This window comes from Phacochoerus africanus, chromosome 3 (genome assembly GCF_016906955.1).
Source record: "Phacochoerus africanus isolate WHEZ1 chromosome 3, ROS_Pafr_v1, whole genome shotgun sequence".
Taxonomy (NCBI): domain Eukaryota; kingdom Metazoa; phylum Chordata; class Mammalia; order Artiodactyla; family Suidae; genus Phacochoerus; species Phacochoerus africanus.
The window spans coordinates 152,539,212-152,561,369 of NC_062546.1; the positions used below are offsets into that span (position 1 = coordinate 152,539,212).

A 22,158-nucleotide genomic window follows, 5' to 3' on the forward strand; every position below is an offset into this window, starting at 1 on the left:
ATCTAAGCATGAATGATTTCCAGACCTCTAGTGATACCCATGCAAAGAAATGTCCACCTGAAGCTATCTGGTCAACTGGTTTTAACTGATTCTTCAAATGGTAGTTTGTGTTCTGACCCTTGTTACTCAGAAGAAGCTTCATTGTCTAGCAGCAGTGGCCACACCTCAGTGTTTATTACACTTTGAATCTCAGGCCCCACTCCAGACCTAACAAGCCATAGTCCACATTTTATAAGATTCTCAGTTATGTGTATGGAAAGGCATCCTCCAGAACCTATGGTTCAAGGATCAGCACCTGGGATCATGTTAAAGGGGCAAATTTCTGGGTTTCGCCTCCATCCCATGGAAGAGGCATGTCTGGGAATGGGGCCTGGGAGCCCATGTCTTAGAAAGTTCTCCAGGTGGTTTGCCTGTGCCCTAAAGTCTGAGAACAAGTGGTCCAGAAACTGTTCCTCCGTGGATCTTTACAAGCAGTCAATTATATAGGCCTTTCCAATTATCCTTTGACCCTCTACAGGCTGCCCTTTGGCCATCTAATTGCTAATTAACCTGTTATGGAGGGTAAGCAAAAACAAATCAATCTATTTTGCTTCCAATCAGATTTATGGTAGAGGTTTTGGAGGAGGCCACATAATTGGAGTGAGATATTTAGGATTATCTATGGATTACAGTATTCCATGAAACACATTCCCTCCATTACCATGGTTAATTAGGAGTAGCCATAAAAGCATTGCTCTAGAAAGACTATTAAAAAACATAATGTAATGTTGTCAGGTGCAATAGAGAATGACACATGTCATGACTCAAGAAAATAAAGACCATTTACTTCCTGTGAGTTAGAATGATGCTAAGTATCCCCAAGCACCAATCATTTTAGAATGCTATAAATTGCTTTTTTTATTTTTATGTCTTCTCAGGCTTTGCAACTTTTAATTCCATTGCACTTGGCAGTGAGGATAGGCCTGACCAGAAGTCAGAAAACCATTTTAGTCATCTTCTACTCTGTTTAACATGTACCTTAATCCCTAAGAACTTTTTTTACACTCTAAATTAAAAAGGCAAATTCATGAAGAAAAGTAGAGGCAAAATTATAAAACTATAGATTGCTCCATATTTTTGTCTGAATAATCTAAAAGAGTACAAGTTCCTGAAACCAAATGCGAGCCATCCAAAAAGATATCTACATGCCAGAAGAACATGCTGCTCACATAAATAAAAACGATATAATTTTAGCATTCTCACAAAAGCTATAAATGTTCTACCTCAAGGTAAACATCTTAATTAGCCTGAAAAGTTAGTTTTCTTAACACAACCAGCAACTTTGCTCAGCACCACCTCCCCAAACCTGCTAAAATGTGCCACATCCCATGAGTAAGGACAGAAGTAGCAGCTCATGTAAAGCATGACTGGTGGAAAAACCAGGCAGAAGCTACAAAAAGAAAAAGAGAAAAAAAAAATTGTCCTTGGAAGTACAAGCACTTCTACAGAACAATTAACTTAATTAACCAGACATCATGAATATTCATAAGGCCATTAATGTCTCCTACATTCAAACAGATAAATGTGATGTAATGACTTCCTAGTCAAGCATATCTAAAATTCTCATGAAAACTGCACCTACACTTTGGTTCTTTGCCTGAAATATCAGAAATTAACAGTCCCTTGGCAATATTTTATTCTTCTCAAATTAATTGGAAAATGAATTTATTTATGTGAATTCTATAGGAATATATGGCTCTCTGTCATAAGTATGGGGACAGAGGCTTGTTTTACAACTGGATTGCTTTTTTATTTTTATGTCCTCTCTGGCTTTTTTCTCTATCCTCCCTTCATCCCTTTAATCGGAATCTCTGTATAGTTCCTTAGCACCAGTTCCCATAGCAACAAACACCATTGCTAATGGCCAACAGTTCAAACACAGGCTTCCCCACATCTGATCCATCTGAGTCTAACCCATAATTCAGCAGCTTAGTCTGTTGGCTCAGTGGAGTAATTTACTAAACAGTCTCCCCCTGGGTGTCTCTCTCCAGGAGGCAAATGGCTTCAAAGGCAGACTGTCTTTTGCATTCAGCTTAGAAACTTCCTGCCTAGCCCTTATTTCCATTCTCTACCAAAGCACTGACCAGACCTAGAGCCCTCATATTAAATACATTCTGCACAGGACTTCCTCTTACTACTAGACAGAATCCGTAAGCTGGAGCTCCTATACAACCGCTGAAGTTTTGGCAATAGGCTGTATCTTCTAAACAGAATGTATTCAAATAGCATTTCTACATATGCACTGTATCTAGAAAATGCTTTCAAAATCAGAGATATGCTTTAAAAGTATAATGATAATAAAATGCAATACCATTTCTCTAGATAATCTGAGTTACATATTAAAAAGTAAGAATGATCACCAGTTTTCAAGCTAGTATTCATTTGCTGTCAAGTGCATACCTGTAGGGACACCTATCTTTCCTGTTTTGATGCACAGCAGTTAATGAATGACCTCAGGAGTGTAAGTACCAAGGAGGAGAAGAATGACCTATGCACATCCACTTTGCACGGAGGAAAATGTGAGGAGAGCTCCACCACTATAGACAACACTACTAAAATGACATGGAAAAGTCAGTGTGACCCTCAAATGCATCTTCTTGAGTTGATACATTTTGTTCTCTTTGACCTGAAGGGTTTTCTCACAGATTTTTCTCAATAGATTTTACAACTATCAGGATATATCTGAATTATCCCTCTCCTTTTAAATTCTTGTTTTTATGAAAGACTTTTTTACCCTAAAAAAAGGGCATTGGTGTATCCTTTGCTCTTTGTCAATTAACAATACTAAATATACTGAATTCCATACTAAATGACTGGTTATCAAATGGATAGAACGTTTATATTTTCGACCATGTGCATTGTTTTCTATTTTTACAGAAAAGAATACAGCTGACCCTTGAACAACATGAATTTTAACTAAGAGGATCCACTTGGATGTAGATATTTTTCAGTGGTAAATACTATAGTACTTTCCAGTCCCCAGCTGGTTGAATTTGAGGATACAGAGGAAAGAAGGGGCAATGGCAAACTATAGGTGGATTAACCCCTGAGGTTTCAAGGGTCAGCTGTAATTATTTCTGATTTTCTTGTAGAGATAATATATGATGTATTAAAATGAAAAGGAGTTCCCACTGTGGTGCATGGGGTTAAGAATCCAACTGCAGGGAGTTCCTGCTGTGGCTCAGTGGTAACAAACCTGACCAGTAACCATGAGAACTCAGGTTTGGTCCCTGGCCTTGCTCAGTGGGTTGAAAATCCAGGTTGCTGTGAGCTTTGGCATAAGTTGCAGACATGGCTCGGATCTGGTGTTGATGTGGCTGTGGTGTAAGCTGGCAGCTGTAGCTCCGATTTGACCCCTAGCCTGGGAACTTCCATATGTCGTGGGTGCGGCCCTAAAAAGAAAAAAAAAAAAAAAAAAGAAGGAATCTGACTGCAGTGGTTTGGGTTACAATCCCTGGCCTGGGAACTTCCACATGCTGTGAGTGCAGCCATAAAATTAAAAAAGAGAGAGAGAGACAAAAGAAATAATCACTTAATCACTTTCCCTCACTACTATTTGTTTCAATAATAATTTGGGAGGAACAACACTTATAACAAACCTGAAAAAAATGCTTTCATCTTTTTTGTATCCCAGTGTTTCTGAACTGCTCTCTCTGGCCCTGACCTTCTTTTACTCCCTTCCCCTAGTCAGGAATCCTCCTAGAACAGGCTCCCAGTGGTCTCCCCCCTGCTCTGAAGCTCCAAATCTTTACCTACTACATTCAGAGCCCTTTCCATGGCATCCAGGAGCCCCTATTCTGACCCAATACCACCCAACGAATGGCTGTTTTCTATCCCTCAACATTCCTGGATTTCGCCTTGCCATTTACTATTTTTGCAGCCAAGAAATTAACTCAAATTCCCACCTTTCAGGCCAGATCCAACCTATTTCTAGGTCCAATTCAAGTGATACTTAGTCTATAATGTCTTCATCACATTCATTCACTTTATTGATTGTTCACTGTGTCACATTCTGTTCTAGCTGCAAGGGATACAGCAGTCAGAACGAATCCTTTTGGCATTCTGGAGATTATCTGTTTATACTTCAATTAGGGGAGTTGAGGTACCACATCTTACCTCACATGAAATTATAAGCAGCTTCACTAGAGGGGCCTGGTTTTGAAATTTCCTATCTGGGACTATGTGATCATTGGATCTTTATATGGGAAGAGAGAAAAAGAGGTTCCATCGATTGCCTGCTTTACTATGTATTAAACCCTACACACAAACTGTCTGATTAAATACTGTAATACCCTTGTCATGACGTGAATATCATGCATGTTAGCTCTCTTTCATAGATTAGAAAAACAAGCTCAAAGAAATCAAATAACTTGGCCAAAGTCTCGTAGTTTCTAGTGGAGATGCCAAGAATGGGTCTTTCAGACTGAAAGTATGTGTGTTTAATGCTGTGTGACACTATCTAGATAAGGAGGTAATACAAGGAAAGATGCGGGAGAAGTCCCAGTTAGCAGATCCACGGCCCCTCCCTTGCCTGCTGGTATCACACCAAGTGGAAGCTGTGCCCGCACGGGAGTCAGGATGAGGTCTGTCTCCACCCGGGCGTTCTTCTGGGCTCTAAGAAGCAAAGCATGGGCCACTTCACTGGCAAATCCATCTCCCCCAACACAGACAACACTAGAAAAGAAGAAACTAGGTAAAAGAACATAAAACATCAAAATAACTGGTAATCATTTGTAAAATTTATACTCCACAATATTCATCATCTATATTTTGTGTATTTCCTCATGCACACCTTCGAACATTTTAAAATGTGTCAGTGGATGAGAAGACATTAGCACTGCACTGATAAAGTTTACTTCACAAACATCATACCTAGATGAAAGCCCATAGACAAAATATTTCTAATATGGGTTAAGAGGCGGGAAGACACTTAAACATGTTAATTCACATCTGACCTGAATTTTGCTCTGTTAATATCCCAAAGCGTATTCTCCTCATTTTGTTTATGTTAATACTAGTGATGGCAATTACTTTAACACAAGCGAAAGTCATAAAAATCCTGCTAATTTTCAATATAGCTCTGAAAAGACAGCAATAAAATTCATGTCAAATATGAAGCTTTAATTTAAGGATCTGCTAATTATCATTAGTATATGAATGGTAATTGAGAACCTGAGCTGGGAGGTTTCGGGGTCCATCCCTGGCTTCGCTCAGCGGGTCAAGGATCTGGCGTTGCCATGAGCGGTGGTGTAGGTCACAGATGCAGCTCAGATCTGGTGTTGCTGTGTCTGTGGCGTAGATCGGCAGCTACAGCTCTCATTAGACCCCTAGCCTGGGACCCTCCATATGCCATGGGGTTGGCCCTAAACAAAAGACAAAAAAAGAAAAAGAAAACATGAACTGGCTTTCATCTCCTGTACATTACTGTAATGTGGCACTTTTAAAATGAGTGTTACTACCCTCTGACCCTAGTCAGTACTGCAAATATATATATATATATATGTTCTGCTTTTTTAGGGCTGAACCCACAGTCAGAGTCAGATAGGAGCTACAGCTGCCAGCCTATGCCACAGCCACTCAGGATCTGAGCCACATCTGTGACCTACATCAAGCTCATGGCAATGCCAGATCCTTAACCCACTCAGTGAGGATGAGGATCGAACCCAAATCCTCATGGATACTAGTTGAGTTCGTTACTGCTGAGCCACAATGGGAACTCCTGCTAATATTCTTTTTAACACCTCACAATAGGTAGGAGTGGTGGGGATGGGAATCTATGAAAGTCGTGTAAGATATGAGAAGTTTTGTCATAATCATCTGTATGTAGAAGATGAAAAACAACCTTAAGTATCAAACTACATCCATTTACCCACAAGGAAAAGATCTTGTGTTACTGAGAGCAGGTGTCACAACCCAAGGCCTTCAAAGCCCAGCTGGGGTGGAAGAGTCTGCTCAGTGCAGGAGAGATGCAGCTCCAGCAGCACCTAGCAGGCAGGCTTACAAGACCACATCTTCTGATTTTTAGAGGCAAGCCACAGATCCTGAGGTGGGGGTGAATTTCCTAATTTATAAATACTAGTGTTCAATATATTTAAAAACTCTACATACCAAACAAAACAGCCTATGGGCCATAATCAGCTCCCTAAGTTAAGGAAGCTAAAGAAGTTGGTACATCCAGAGGCTGGGAATACTTTTTCCATCAACTCCCTCTACCTTGCCCTCAGCCTTCCATCCAGCCCCAGCACCTGGTGGAGGTTCAGCACTATGGTGACACATAGCCTAAGTGTTCCAGGTCATCGTGATTAGAAAGACTTCAGGATATGAGGTGTGACCCAAGTCATTTGGGCCTAGGGTTATTATTTTACATCTAAACTGATTCCAGGGGACAGGAGTGTGACCACTGATTCAGAGAAAAGTGATTCTATCTACTGAGAGCCAACTTCGTATCAGATAATTGGCTCTTTTCTATCAAATTCTCAGAATTTTGTAAAGTAGGCATTAGCCTCATCTTTACAAATAGGGAAGCCAAAGTTTGGTTTGAATCTCTTTTTTTTATGATTTTTATTTTCCATTATAGCTGGTTTACAGTGTCCTGTCAATTTTCTTATCTGTATGATTTCCAAGACCAGATCTATGAGCAGATTTCCAAACGTTCTACAAACTTAATTGTAACTCCCAGTTACTGTCTACCTGCTAAGGTGTGTGTGGCCCATAAAAGGAGCACATAAAGTGCAGCATCCAACTTGGCACAAAGAAGGTGCCTCTTCCACATAGTATGGCAACAATTGGACCTAGTCACAGTATTGTGTACATGTTAACTCACTGCTTGAGTTAGTAGAAATGGCCTTTCTGTGAAAAAGCCCTGCCACAATTTTCAATTTTGTCCCAACACCTTCTGTGTTAAATATTTCAAAACTCTAACAAGTGGTAATTATAACAATAAAGTAAGATTTAGTAATTACTATGTACCAGACACTGTTTTTGGTATCCTGTATGTACTATCTTATTTAAACAATAACTGTCCCCAATAGATGCTTTTACCCCCAATTTACAGATTAGGAAACTAAGACTTTATAAAGATTAAGCACTTTTTCCAAGGGCATACTATAGTTAAGTTATGGAATGAGATTTTGAAACAAGACAATTTGGCTTTCAAAACTACACTGCTATTTTTTAATTTATATTCCTTTCTTAAATATGAAACCTAATGAAAATAGCCTTATGAGAATTTTATGATTTTGGAAGTCAGTTTCCCAGTAGAATCACTGTGGAATTAAATGAGTTAGAAAGGAATATATTTATTTATGATAACAACAACTGTATTATTAAGTTCATCTCAAATTATGCTTACTCAACATAGGGAATACACTTAATACAAACATCACAAGAATCTGGACATTACAAGAAAAGGCAAAAAAACCCAACTTTTTACAAAGAGTTAATTTAACCATGTTTAAGAGTTACCTTAAGACATAAACCTTTGCATGAGGTACACCTTGTATTTTCAGAATAATAAACTCCTCCTTGCCATGACCCCAAGTAGAACTTTTCTGTCTAGAAAAGTACAACTAAAGTCCAATATCTTATTTATCTTTATAAAAAGTGATAAATTTTGAAAAAGAAAAAGGTGATAAGAAAAAATTTTAATGGGTGTTTATATATTTATCAATCAGTATAATTATTGAAATGTTTATATTATTGGATTTTTTTACTTAAAATTTTTCTTTTTGGAAAAGAGGTACTTTTTTAAAAAACCTGACTTAGTAATACAGATATCATGGTGGTAATTAAATGTCAGTTTAAGCCAAATATCTAGATTTTTATGTGTCCAGTTAAGGATGGAATTAAGAAAAAAAAAACCCGTAATTTGACAAATTAAAAATTTTAAATGCAGTGAAACAAAAGAGGAAAATATGGTATACATATAATCTCATAAGAGCTACAGATTAGCTTAACCATTTTCACATTTACTATTACTGCTTCAAGTCTATGGACTGATACAAACTTCCTATTCATGCCCAGTATAAAGAGGGGGCTGTATGAAGATGGATGGGCCTGCAAGCATTAGCAGTGGATCTAAGAGTGTTTGCTAGGACATCCTGGAGTTGCACACCCACTGTCATGAGTGTTGAGACACTGTTCCTGCTGGTGTTAGGAATATATCACAATATGTCTTCACAAAAACATATACAACTCATTTAAAAAAAAATTTTAAAAACCTCCAAAATCTTAGCAAATAACACTTCTTAAACATTATTTATTAAATCATGTTGCTGCACTGAATAATACACATAGAATTTCTCTTGGATCTTAACCTCTCTGGTCTGCGTCTGAAAACCTTTGGTAATTTCAACTCACTTTCTATCAAAAGCTCTGTTAGAGTAAGGCAAGAAATGCTTCAGGCTCAGAAAGTGAACTCCTCTTGGATCAAAATACCATAGAATCCTGGGGTTACCTTTCTCACCCTTGAGTCTTTTGTATCTATTTCTCAAAAGTGCTCCTATGGCTGCTCTTTGAACAAGTTTGGAAACCGGAAACACATGAATATAGCATCTTCCATCTTCTAACAATTCTACTTATTAGGGAATTGTTCTTTGGAAGTGCCTAGAGAAACTATGTTTCCACTGTACTCCTTATATACCTCTCTATGTAATTCTAAGTAGAGTGACTTAAAATTATCATTTTTATTAAGACAGTTATCCCAACCACCACTTCAGCTCCTACTCAAAAGACTGGGCTCAAAAATTAATTAATAAATGAGCCATTTAAAGATTACATGACTTTCAATAGAAATTTTAAATTATTTTAAGCCCTAAATAAATCAACATGCTGTAGAATTTCGAAATAGTGTAATCACTGAAACTCAATTCACATAATGGTTAGGCCAAAATATTTGGTTAAAAAAATATAGGTAGTAACTAAAGGATCTATACATCTGGTAGTGCCACACCTGCCATGTGGAGTAAATAAGAATTAAGTAATTTCAGGTAAAGAGAAAAATATTACTCAACTGAACTTAAGCAATAGTCTTTCATCATTCTGCAAAGCTCTTCTTGATCTTTGTATTGTAATAATGACCAATGAAACTTATTTATTGATACCACATTTGTCAGAACCCTTTGTAATGCTGATAGCAAGACCAGGTCTAATATCCACAATATCTGTTTTTATTATTTATATAATCACATCTTGAAACAAAGACTTATTTGCGAGGCAACTACTCCTACATACTCACAAACTGTGTTTCAGGACTATGCAGCATATTAAGACAGGGAGCTGGTAGGCATGATTCCCCCAATTACTTTCCTTAAATTGTAAACTTGCAAGATGATTTCCTAAATGTGGCCTATTAATCAATCTGTCTAGTTCTAAGTATATAGCTCTGAAGTAATCTCCTACCTCATCTTCTTCATGCTTAAGATTTATGTAACATTGCCATCTAGATTTACTCCCATCGATTAAATTCCCTTTTGAAAAATTGTTTTACTTACTAAACTTTCTTCTTCATCCAGCAATATTTTTCTCACCCCCAATTATGCATTTCTGGAAAACAACCCTGCTAATGTTTTGTTTTGTTTTGTTTGTCTGTCATTTTAAGGCCATACTCAAGGCATATGGAGGTTCCCAGACTAGGGGTTGAATTGAAGTTAAAATTGCTGGCCTACACCACAGGCACAGCAATGCCAGATCCAAACTGTGTCTGCAACCTACATCACAGTTCACAACATTGCTGGATCTTTAACCCACTGAGCAAGGCCAGGGATCGAACCTGTGTCCTCATGAATGCTAGTCAGATTCGTTTCCGCTGAGCCTCTAAATTACAGAAGGTGGAGTTCCCGTCGTGGCTCAGTGGTTAACAAACCTGACTAGGAACTATGAGGTTGCAGGTTCCATCCCTGGCCTTGCTCAGTGGGTTAAGGATCCAGCGTTGCTGTGAGCTGTGGTGTAGGTCGCAGACACAGCTCGGATCCCGCATTGCTGTGGCTCTGGCGTAGGCCGGCGGCTACAGCTCCGATTCGACCCCTAGCCTAGGAACCTCCACATGCCTCGGGAGTGGCCCTAGAAAAAGGCAAAAAGACAATAAAAAAAATAATAAATAAATAAATCATAGAAGGTAAGTAAACTTAGCATCTTTCATTCCTTCTGAAAATAATATATTTGTTTCCTAAAATATTTATCTTCAGTCAATCATATCCAAATTAACCAGCAGGTAGCTACTAATATCATCAACAAACATGCAAAAAGAAGGTCATAGTATAGTTATGCCATATGACCAGTATAATAGCTTCCATCAATGCTTTTCTAGATACTCACAGGGTTAAAGCTAAGAATTAAGGACTATCCATATAAACATATGTACATGGGGTAAGTATAGCATGGTACACTGATTTCCCAGTGCTTTTAGATTCCTCCTTTTGCTTTCCTACACCCAATTCTGAGAGGTAGATGACCAGGCCACATGATCACAATCATCAATTGTTATTACACAGATATGAATGAAATAGAGCCTAATTTCATGCATCAGAAATATTTTAAAATTATAGGTCCCAAATATGTGGCTAAAAACTAATGAAAGCATTGAATAACATTGCTTATTATAAATAACATTGCTATAGGACATATATAGATTAATAATACAACCTACCCATCAAATCCCTGTAGTTCACATTCTTTTAGCAGTGACAGAGCGTGCCCTTCATATTCCGTTACTGTTTTTTAAAAAAAGAGAGAGAGAAAGGTGAAAGTTTTAAACAAATGATCTACACTCTTTACTTGGTTTGGCAAAATAATATGGTAAACATATGGTCAGGTCATAAAACAACATTTATTCTTGAATATTTATTTTTTAATCATGGGAAAGAGGATTAAGTGTTACTTGCCCAATGTGTTTTACAGCTTTATGTAAAAGAGGGTCATATATTCGTTCAAGTACATAAGTCATTTAGGGATATCCCACACAGAGCAGTTAGATAATTTATCTTGGTGCCTGTCTGTTTAGTGTTCCCTAAATAAGACACATTTCCTTTAAATCAGAAGCCTAGGAGCAGCAGTATTTTGAAAATAAGGCATATTAGCTGGCATCAAATAGTCAATGTTAAATCGCTTTGGCAACCTTACATGAATAAATTAGCTGAAAGGTTAGTGTAAGATTTACATACTAGAAGAATGTGTATCTGGAACTGCTAGACTAAAAAGAGGAGGAGTTGGATGTGAAAACGTGAAGCACAGCCAACACCAATGATAACAGACCCAACGCCAAGGAGGAGGGTGGCACACAGGCCCACCAGAGCCCAGATTCTCCGAGGAAATGAATCTGTCACTCCCTATCGTTGTCTCTACAGTCATGATGCCCTATGCAGTATTGCAAATGCCAGTGAAGACAGGATAAACTGGCACACTGCAGATGGCATCAAGCATCCCAGCCACATTTAGCATTTTCTAGGGCAGCTCTGCCAGAAGAGACAGCCCAGCTGTATCCACCCATCAAAGATTTCTGCTGACTGACATGACACTGCAGATGGATTTTTTGTGTAAGAATGTGCATCATTATATTCAAGATTACATTAATCTTTCATGCCTGTCTGTCCCTGGTGCCAGCATGGTTCAAGCTTTCCCTACAATGTTTTTAGATATTGTTAAAAATTATTAGTCTTGCTGTCTAAAAGAATCATTCTGTATCCAGCAGCATTACATTGTAATTCTCCCACAGCTTATTCAAATGCAGTTAACATTCACATGAATAAAACCTCTCTATATTAAATTCTAGTCAGAAGAAAGCTACAAGAAAATGAAATATAAAATATTAATATTAATAAACGTAGAAGGTTAAGTTATCATAAATGACTATGTGCTGATCATTCATCTGTAACTTCAGCAAGTTGTTGCGACCTTAAAAGCAAAATAATAAAATGTCTTACAAAAACACATTAAAATTAATTAAGGATATTAGGAAAAGATATTTATGCTGAGCATCAGTTTATCAAGGCTCATTTTTATACCAAAACTTACTCTGGTAAAGCTTTTCAAATCCAAAACAAAATTAGCCTTAAAATTACCTTGTGACTGAATGCTACTTTTATTTAGGAAAAATGTGAAATAATAGTCTACTTTTTCCCTTTGGCTTTCAAGTGAAATGTGACTATACACAGATGCAAATTATATAAGAACAGTAATTCTTAAGTGACCCTGTAAAAGGTAAAGAAAATGACTGATTCAGACAGAAAAGATGAAAGCAATCTGACCACAATATGTTAGGACAATAAACAAAAATAATCAAGTCCTTGGTTTCAGGGAGGTTATATTCTGGAGACAGATAAAATACGCTACATTTTAAAGATGAATGTACAATATAGACTAGTAACAAGTGATCACAAAGAAAAACAATGTATGGGGAAAAGATAAAGAATAATCTGAACTACTATTTAGAAGAAATCAAAATATATGTTTAGATGGGATATTATGGGCTCTGGAAGCAGAAAGAGCCAGATTTGAAGAGCATCCCACTTCAAATAAACATCAACAGTGGGCTGCTAGGCAGATGCAGTTTCAAAAGAAAGTTACTACCCTCTTCTTTCATCTATTTTGATTTTCCAATGAGATTGACACCCCTTTTATGTAGGAAATTTGGAGTTTTCATTGTTTACGACTCTTTGAACATATAGTTCTCACAGCTGGGATCTGCCACACACCTCAACATTCAGTTTAAATATTACTGCCTCAGAAAGACAATGTTGGAGGAAGGTAATGTCTTGAGGTTAATACTGAATGTTCATGAGGAAACAGGTAAAATCAGATGAGTTTTGAGTTTTGATTCAGACATAAGAAACATTTCTTGGTCTGGGGATAAAACTACTGAGATGCCATTTTCTTTCCTGTCCTGTTGGTACTTCAAACATAGGAAGTTCTAAATAGAATCCATCATTTCCACCTTCAAATACACTGCCTTTCAATTGTACTGTCCTTTTTTGTGTTCCATCATCCACTCCCCACTACTCAACATAGGAAAATGTCTTCTTTCTAGAGTATCCCTTTCCTTTACCCTGAGCAACCACTCCCACACCCAAAGCCAGTTGTTTCTGTCTTTTAGTTGTTCTGCTGTATCCCCACATTCCTCAAGCCAATGCCCTGGATCCAGCCACCACCATTTTAAATATGCAAACTACATCAGCCTCTCCTCCAGTCTCACTTCAGCCTTTATCCCACTCTAGCCAGAATAACCTTTCTGAAGCATATATTTAACCACATCCCTTCCCCACATAAACATCACTGATGACCATTCATTGTCCCCAGGAATAAAGCTGCAACTCCCTGATTTCATAGTATTGGAAATAGGATTTGTGTGTGTGTGTGTGTGTGTATAAATCCTATTTCTATATCCATAATTACTCCAGGGATACTCTAGAGTAATACTCTAGAAATTTTCACCCATTACTCTTACTCTCTCTCTCAATCACTCTAGCTAGATGTGATTCATGAACATTTACTATCCAGGTTTTTATTTATTTACTTTTGTGTGTGTGTGTCTTTTTGCCTTTTCTTGAGCTGCTCCCTCGGCATATGGAGGTTCCCAGGCTAGGGGTCGAATCGGAGCTGTAGCCACCAGCCTAAGCCAGAGCCACAGCAACGCAGCATCCAAGCCTGCGTCTGCGACCCACACTGCAGCTCATGGCAATGCCGGATCGTTAACCCACTGAGCAAGGCCAGGGATGGAACCCGCAACCTCATGGTTCCTGGTCGGATTCGTTAAACACTGTGCCACAATGGGAACTCCTACTATCCAGGTTTTTATTAAGATGTAGGTAAAATTGGAAGGGAGTAATGCCTCAGCCTACTAGCATATTTTGTAACACAATGTTATCACATCACCTAGTTTTCTGCTAGGTGAGATCAGGAACAGTAAGAGGCATCTCCAAGGAAGGGAAGGCTTTAAGGAGAGAACTAAAGAGCCAAAGGGAATGAATTCAAAGAGATTTGGTAGAAGTGTCAAAAATTAAACACATGATCCTAGAAAGAGGAAAAAAAAGTGATAACAAAACCCACTTTCTTGACAACTCTGCCCGGTGACAAGGCACCCCCATTGGCACTGAGCTGGCAGAGATCAAGGCTATATGCAGAGAAGTATTTTTGACCATGATAATGATAATGAGCATGATAAGGTCTAGCAGCTTTGTTATTACAAAGACTGACTAAAGGGAAGCAATTATCTGTCTTGAACAAGAGAGATAAAGGGCAGACATAATATCTGTTTTCAAATACCTCAATGCTCTTACACACAAGATGGGAAATATTTATTTCATTTATTTTGTATCACTACAAAAGACAACATCAACCCTAAAGATCACAGGAAAGCAAATGTCAGTTCTTGAGGTTGATATCTCACACAAAGGCATCTGGCTGGAGGAGTGGGTAGGTATGCAGTATAGCCAAATACCCCTATTCAACATGCTAAGTGACCCTGGGCTGCATCAGCCCAGAAGAAAGGGCACATTTTTTTAAGTTACCACAAAGAAGGTGCTCTTTTCTAATATACACAGAGGCACAACGACCCTGAACTCAAGTTAAGAATGTCTAGCAGTGTTTTCTGGCACACTGACTCCACCACAGGGTGCTGAGGCTGGGTGACCCCACACCTGCACTCCACTGTACGAGGGAAACGAAACTAGACAGCCTCCAAAATTCTTCCCAGTTTAATTTATCTGCTGCCTTGACTTTTTGACTTTATTGTTCTAAGAATTATCCTATGAATCTATGATGTCTAAATTTCCTCTCACATCTTTAATAGTGTAATTCCTAAAGTCTGCTCTGCTTTGGGAGGAAAAGAAAGAAATGCTATCATATGCCAGCATTGGCTTACCATTCATGTGCTTCGATTTACATACCAAGTTAATAAGAATAAATAACTCTCTTCTTTCTAGGTTCTTCCAGAGTTCTTCTGATACCATTAGGAGATAAGATACTGACTGCACTGACAGTGGCAAAGCACACCTTTAGCTCAACTATTTCAAAAGATGATTATCTATATTTAGAAGCAGTTAGGGGTTCGGCACAAACCAAAATGAAAGATATATATTTTTATTAATGTGGTGAGAATCTTCTTTTTTAAAAAATAGAAGTTTGTACCTTTTGACACTCTTCGCCCATTTTACCCTCCCTAACCTCTGGAGAAATCTCTTTACATGTTTGGTTTATTTGTTTGGGGGTGGTTAAAAATATTCCACATATAAGTGAAATGGTAGAGCATTTGTCTTTCTCTGGCTTATTTCACTTAGCATAATATCCTCAAGGTCCATTTATCTTTTCCCAAATGGCAAGATTTCTTTCTTTTTTATGACTAAATAATATTCACGCACACATGCATATACCACATCTTCTTTATCTATTCATCCACTGACGGACACAAGTTGATTCCATGTCTAAATTATTGTAAATAGTGCTACAGTGAATATGGGGTACAGATATCTTTTTGAATCAGCATTTTTGTTTTCTTAAGATAAATACTCAGAAGTGTGGAATTGCTAGACCATATGGTAGTTCTATTTTTAATGATTTAAGGAATTTCTGTACTGTTTTCCACAGTGTCTGCACCAATTTAAATTCCCACCAACAATGCATAAGAGTTCCCTTTCCTCTACATCCTCACCAACGCTTGCTATTTCTTGCCTTTTAGAAAACAGCCATTCTGATAGATGTGAGGTGATATCTCACTGAGGTTTGTGCTGTATTCCTCTGATGGTTAGTGATGCTGAGCACCTTTTCATGTACCTGCTGGTCATGTGCATCTTATCTGGGAAAATGTCTATTAGGACTATCTGTCCATTTAAAATTTTTTACTAAGGTATAACTGATTTACAATGTTGTGCTAATTTCTGCTGAACAGCAAAGTGACTCAGTTATACATGTACACATATACACAGTCTTTTTTTATATTCTTTTCCATCATCTACCCCAGGAGATTGGATATAGTTCCCTATGCTATATACCATAGGACATTATTGTTTATCCATTCTAAATGTAATAGTTTGCATCTACTAACCCCAAATTCCCAATCCAGCCCATTCCCTTCACCCTCCCACTTAGCAACCACAAGTCTGTCCTCTATGTCTGTGAGTCCATTTCTGCTAGGGACCTAATCAAACTTAGAAGCTTTTGCAGAGCAAAGGAAACCATTAACAAAAACAGCAATGAAAAGACAACTAACAGAATGGGAAAAAATAGTTGTAAATGATGCAATCAACAAGGGCTTAATCTCCAAACAACTTAATATTAAGCCCTCCAAGGGTCTAATACAAACAACTCATACAACTCAAAAAAACAAGCCCAATCGAAAAATGGACAGACCTAAATATACATTTCTCCAAAGAAGAGGCCAGTAGACACATGAAAAATGCTCACTATCACTCATTATTAGAGAAATGCAAATCAAAACTACAATGAGGTACAACCTCACACCAGTCTGAATGGCCATCATTAATAAGTCTACAAATAACAAATGCTGGAGAGGGTGTGGAGAAAAGAGAACCCTCCTATACTATGGGTGGAAATGTAAATTGTTACAACCACTGTGGAAAATAGTATGGAGGTTCCTCAGAAAACTAAATATAGAACTATCATATGATCCAGCAATCCTAATCCTAGGCTTATATCTAGGAAAAAAAAAAACACAACTCAAAAAGATACATGCACCCCTATGTTCATAGCAGCATTATTTACAATAGCCAAGGCATGGAAACAACGTAAATATCCATGAATGGATTAAGAAGATGTGGTACATATATACAATGGACTACTACTCATCAATAAAAATGAATGAAATAATGCCATTTGCAGCAACACAGATTATTATACTAAATGAAGTCAGAAAAAGAAAGACAAACACCCAGTAATACCACTTATATATAGAATCTAAAAATGAACCTATCTGTTCATTTTTAAATCAGATTGTTGGGGGAGATTTTTGCTATTCATTTTAAAAAGAAATTTATAGAAAAAGTATTATACATATAATACTTTATACTTATATACTTTACATATACATATACATATATACTTTAGCTATAATTTTTCACATACTGCTGTATTCATATAACATCATCTCTTAATGACTTCATCATGATAAAGAATTTGCTACATAATTCGTATTCCATTTGGACTCAGGAGTGCATACAAGATATGTTCATGGTCACACTGGACATGCAGAACATGTACTCTCTCTGCTTTACTCCTTCATAGAAGATACTTTTTCTTTCAAAGTCTGACTTTAATCTTACTATTACATAGTTTGTAAAACTGAAATGTACAGCATATGACCATCTTTCTGCAGCACTTCATAACTACAAAGTAGTTTCAAATTCATTACCTTATTCGCAATACGAAACTACACTGTGAGATAGGCAGAAAGATTCTAAAACTTTTCAGACACCCACACATGGTATTCAGTCCTTCTCAAAATATAGGAGACATATTTAATATAAACATTTAGCCAATATATATACGAAAATGGTTTTATAAGCAAAATGATGCAATTTTATAATTTTGCCTGTAGGAGGAGTGTTAGGCAGCTAATAATTAGCCATTCTGTATATTAAGAAGTTCTAAATTTACTATTACATGTATAAGTTTATTTTATGTAAAACTAAATATAACATTCAATAACATCTAAAAATTTAGGGTAAAAATCCCTAGAACATAGTATTTTTATCTCCAATACAATTGTTTTAAGAAGAAAGGCACATGCCTATTATTTCCTCTACCTTAGTTCAGGCCTCACATCCTGGTTTCCTCTCCTCCAATCTCTTCCTCTTCTTTTCTAATCTTCATTCTGAAGACAAAATTATCTTTGCTAAACCAGATTACAACACTATGATAAAAAATACACACCAATTTGGGATCAACGTCTGATGAGTAAACTCCTCATCATGGTGAGGAGTAGCACAAAGATCCACCCTTCATCTGGACTCAGATTTCCTCTTGTGCATGATGTTGGCAGCCTTCCCAAATTCAGTTCAGGTGTCCTCAGCCTTCAGGGAAAGGGGTCCCACCCTCAGCCCACAGGAAGGGTCTTGATGCATAAAGAGAGTGAGTGCTTGGGAGGGAGGGGGCAGAGATGCTACATTAGGACAGTCAAACTGAAGAGAAGAAAAAAAAAAAAATTAGGGAGGGGTTTACATCCCTGGAATAGGGACGTTCCCAGGCCAGGGACTGAATCCAATCCAACTGTGACCTATGCCACAGCTGTGGCAATGGTGGGATCCTTAACCTACTGTGCTGGGCCAGGGATCAAACCTGTACCTCTGCAGGAACCTGTGCCACAAGAAAACTCCCTGAAGGGAAGAAATTTTAATCCTTGTTCAGGACTATTGAATTTCTCACACATGCACTCCTCTCCCATCCCACTAGATTTGAATAAAGAAGAATCAAATTGCACTGGCTACCATTTTATGATGATAGAAAGGACCATATATATTTAAGATGAAGCCAATGTTATGAAGCCAAAACACTATGAGCACAATGGACACAGACACCCCTACCTGTATGTGCTGATAACTTACCTGCTTCTTCTCACTCTTCTTTTTCTGCTCTGCAGAGAAAAAACATTGTTTGCTTCCTCTGACATGCCCAAACTGTCCAGTTCAAATATTTTCCTTGCGCCTTTCCATCAAAGTTAATATCACCCTCACATAATTGATTTATGTATCTCCCATTTATATCTACTTTAAATATCTATTTTAATCCCTAATAAATTAACAGTCACTCAAGAGCAGGTTGTAGAGCTTTTCCATTTTGAATTCTGCAGAGTGGTTAACACAAAACATTGATTAAGAATTTCCTGAACTGAAGTATATATAGTAACGTCCACATAAAACTGCTTCAGATAGGAGGTCTCGTCGTGGCTCAGTGGTTAATGAATCCGACTAGGAACCATGAGATTGCGGGTTCCGTTCCTGGCCTCGATCAGTTGGTTAAGGATCCAGTGTTGCCGTGAGCTGTGGTGTAAGTCGAAGACGTGGCTCGGATCCCATGTTGCTGTGGCTGTGGCGTAGGCCGGCGGCTACAGCTCCAATTAGACCCCTAGCCTGGGAACCTCTATGTGCCGCAGAAGCAGCCCTAGAAAAAGGTAAAAAGACAAAAAAAAAAAAACTGTTTCAGATATTTAATCAATGAAACAAAACAATTAAGTGTTACTGAGTTGGCCAATAATAAGTTTACTCAAATTTAACTGTCTCATCCTAATGTGAATTGCAAACTTTTCCTTCTGCCAACCCTTGAAAATATTCAGTGGAAAGGAACAATAGATCTGAACTGTTTCTTTTTCTTATACATCATCTACAAGTAAACCAAAAGCCGCAAAGATCAAATATGAACTCCTTTACTACAACTTTAATTCAGAAACTCCTCTTGAGTTTTTCAGGGTAGTTTCTCCTGAAGCTTCATTGCAGTAGATGCCCTCTGAAATGGATGATCTTCTTACAAAGATTGCTGTTATTGTTTTTAAGGAACTACCTTCTACCCCACCCATCAAGTCATGAGATGTGGATTTAAGAACCTTATTTTTATTGTGAGACCCCTCTCCCTTGGTTATAGCAAAGCAAAGCCAGGTCACTCTGAATTTATTTTCTAGGAATTTACAATTGGGACTAGGAGATGCCAAGTGCACTCTGGCCTTGTGTCTGAGTAGGATTCTTACACAATCTCCTCATCAATTAAAATTTACTGCAAATTTACACTCTGTGCTAGTGAAGCTACATAGAAATAAAACCAGAAAAACTAAGGGTGTGATTCAGGAATAGCATCAAACCCTCCTTCTCACCCCACCCACCGTGGGAAAAATAGTCTCCAGGAAACAAAAGATTTTGGTCACCAAATTTAAAAAGTTGAAAAGAATTTTACTCATCTTCTTTCTATTAACTTCAGCATTAGCAAATTTCTATTTTCTTGGGCACAAACTTAAGCACCTTTCTTATTTTAAACAATGAATTTAAGCTCCTGGCTTCTCTAAATTCAACTAAAATTAGCAGTTAAGTGCTTAGTTTTGACCTAACCAGCAGGGGTCAGAGTCAGAACAAAAACCACCTAATGAAGGATTCCATGGAAAGACATCAAACATTTAAGTGAGCAAAAATCAATGACTATTAAACTACAGAAATAATGTATAAATAGCCAATATCTCAATGAAGATATCACAAAGTGTGCAACCTTTTTAAAAATGATACCTAATAACTTTTAATGTCTGAAAAACAGTCAAAAGAGAAAAAATAAATAAATTATAATCCTGGAGCTGGCTGCAGTAACTTACAGAGGCACATAAACAACTTTAGATATTACAAGTAGCTTCCAAAATTTGGCTTAAGAATGAATTTAAAGTCATTTTGCTTCCTTAAGTATGATTTTTTTAAATGGCAAAGTTATGTCCTGAAAATACTTACCTGTTACATCGGTCTTTATTCCTGCAATTTTCAACAGTGGTTCAACCTTCTCAGAATAGACCTGGGTAGCTTCTTTTTTGTGACTTTGGGGGTTGAGGAATATTTTTAAAGACTTTGGTCTGTTTGAAAAATCTAAGAGGAAAATATAAAGACAAAAATTATAAAGTCTTGTCAGTATTTGTTTCCCTTTAAAACCATACACTAAGTCTGGTTAGAATGTTATACACCTATTTAAGTAGTATTTGCTATTTGTATTTGAAATTCTAGCATGAGTTCTCCTGAATATGGCATTATTTTAAAACATTTCACATATTTTCTAGCAGAGAAACAGGACTATCCTTCTTTAACTCCTGAGTTACAACAAAGCATTTAATTTGTGAAGGAAGGCGTGAATGAAAGTAACTTTGTGAATATCAGGCAATATTTATGTATATTTACCAAAGTATCAATGATACATCAAATGTTCCTTTAGCATTTGTCTCTGGGTAGAAAAGCAATGGACTGTAACAACTGGAAAAGTCCATCTTACTCTCCTTGGATAAATGTGCTCATTAGGGAAATTACTGGAACTGGGCACTCCAGTGACCCAAGGGCTACCCAGGGCTGACCTGCTGATGAGCCCAGGGTGGAGTAGAGTGTGCAGGGCCACGTCATGGCCAGCACCCAGGCAGGGCATGCTGGAAGCTAAAAAGAGAGTTGAGGTCGGAGTTCACGCCTGAAAAGGGGCCAGGGAGAAAGAACTCTTCCCTGAGGAATTGGGAAAGCAAAGCCTCTCAGCGGGGACCTGGGGATGGTGCTGCCTCACAGTTGGGGCTGAGATTTGATACTACAATTTTCTGGGCTTGCAAGATGCTTATCACTTAGAGCCCAGTTGGAGCAGGTGCAAAGCAAATTTTCTGTTGTTAGGAAAGGGCAGGGGGAACAGAGGAGCCACAAGAAAGCTGACGACCACTTCTTTCATGGTAAGCTACTCTCACAGGGCCACGCTTCAAGGTTAGAAAAGCAGTTACTAACATCCATTTTTAATGAAACCGTTACTACAGCCAAAAGAAAAATGTCCATTACATCCAAGCCGGATTTTGTGCCTCACATGAATATAATATTTTATTTCTTACCACACTTGATATAATAAATTTTCAACAGCACATATGTTTGAACTCAGGGAGAGTCTTGGCTGAGAATGAGATAGGGTGATGCTGAATTCCTCACCTCTTCTGTATTTGGCCCTGGGATCCCATTTTGGTAAAAGACTTCTGCCAGCCTCTTCATCACCCATTCTTGAAACCTCAAAGCCATGCTCAATTCATTCCTTGTTTTCAATTCCTACATTCAAATGAGTGCCCAGATTTTTGAGCTGATGACCATTTGCTTCCATGCTTCTGCCCTTCCTGGCTATTTCCCCTGACTGTGTTCTCCAGGGGCACTCAAAGGCACGCTGCAGCCCCCACCTTCCCCACATCCTCAAACATCATGTCTCCCATCAGCCCTGCACTAGTTCAAAGCACCAGGGCTCATCACTGCCTGTGGAGCAAACCTGCACCCCTGAAAATGGCATACAGAGCCTCCCCTAAGTGACTCCCTTCCACCCTCTCCCCTTTCTCTTACACATATATTCAAGCAACATTTACTGAGCATTTGTGCTGAGTACTGGGTAGTGGGAAACTGTGATTAACATGTGGTTCAAGCTTTTAAAAGG

The 22,158-nt window shown here is 37.9% G+C and overlaps 1 protein-coding gene across 2 annotated transcripts in view; it reads right to left on the bottom strand.

Moving 5' to 3' along the window:
• The window catches only part of CERKL (ceramide kinase like), a 128,443-nt gene that overhangs the window by 12,877 nt on the left and 93,408 nt on the right, over positions 1 to 22,158 (bottom strand). The window contains exons 3-5 of one of the 2 annotated variants that reach the window (XM_047773013.1): positions 20,463 to 20,594; positions 10,685 to 10,748; positions 4,571 to 4,713 (exon numbers count right to left, since the gene is read on the bottom strand). In XM_047773013.1, the coding sequence (XP_047628969.1) occupies positions 4,571 to 4,713; positions 10,685 to 10,748; positions 20,463 to 20,594 (339 nt within the window). The remainder of the gene's footprint in view (positions 1 to 4,570; positions 4,714 to 10,684; positions 10,749 to 20,462; positions 20,595 to 22,158) is intronic. The other variant, XM_047773014.1, reaches the window with a different exon arrangement.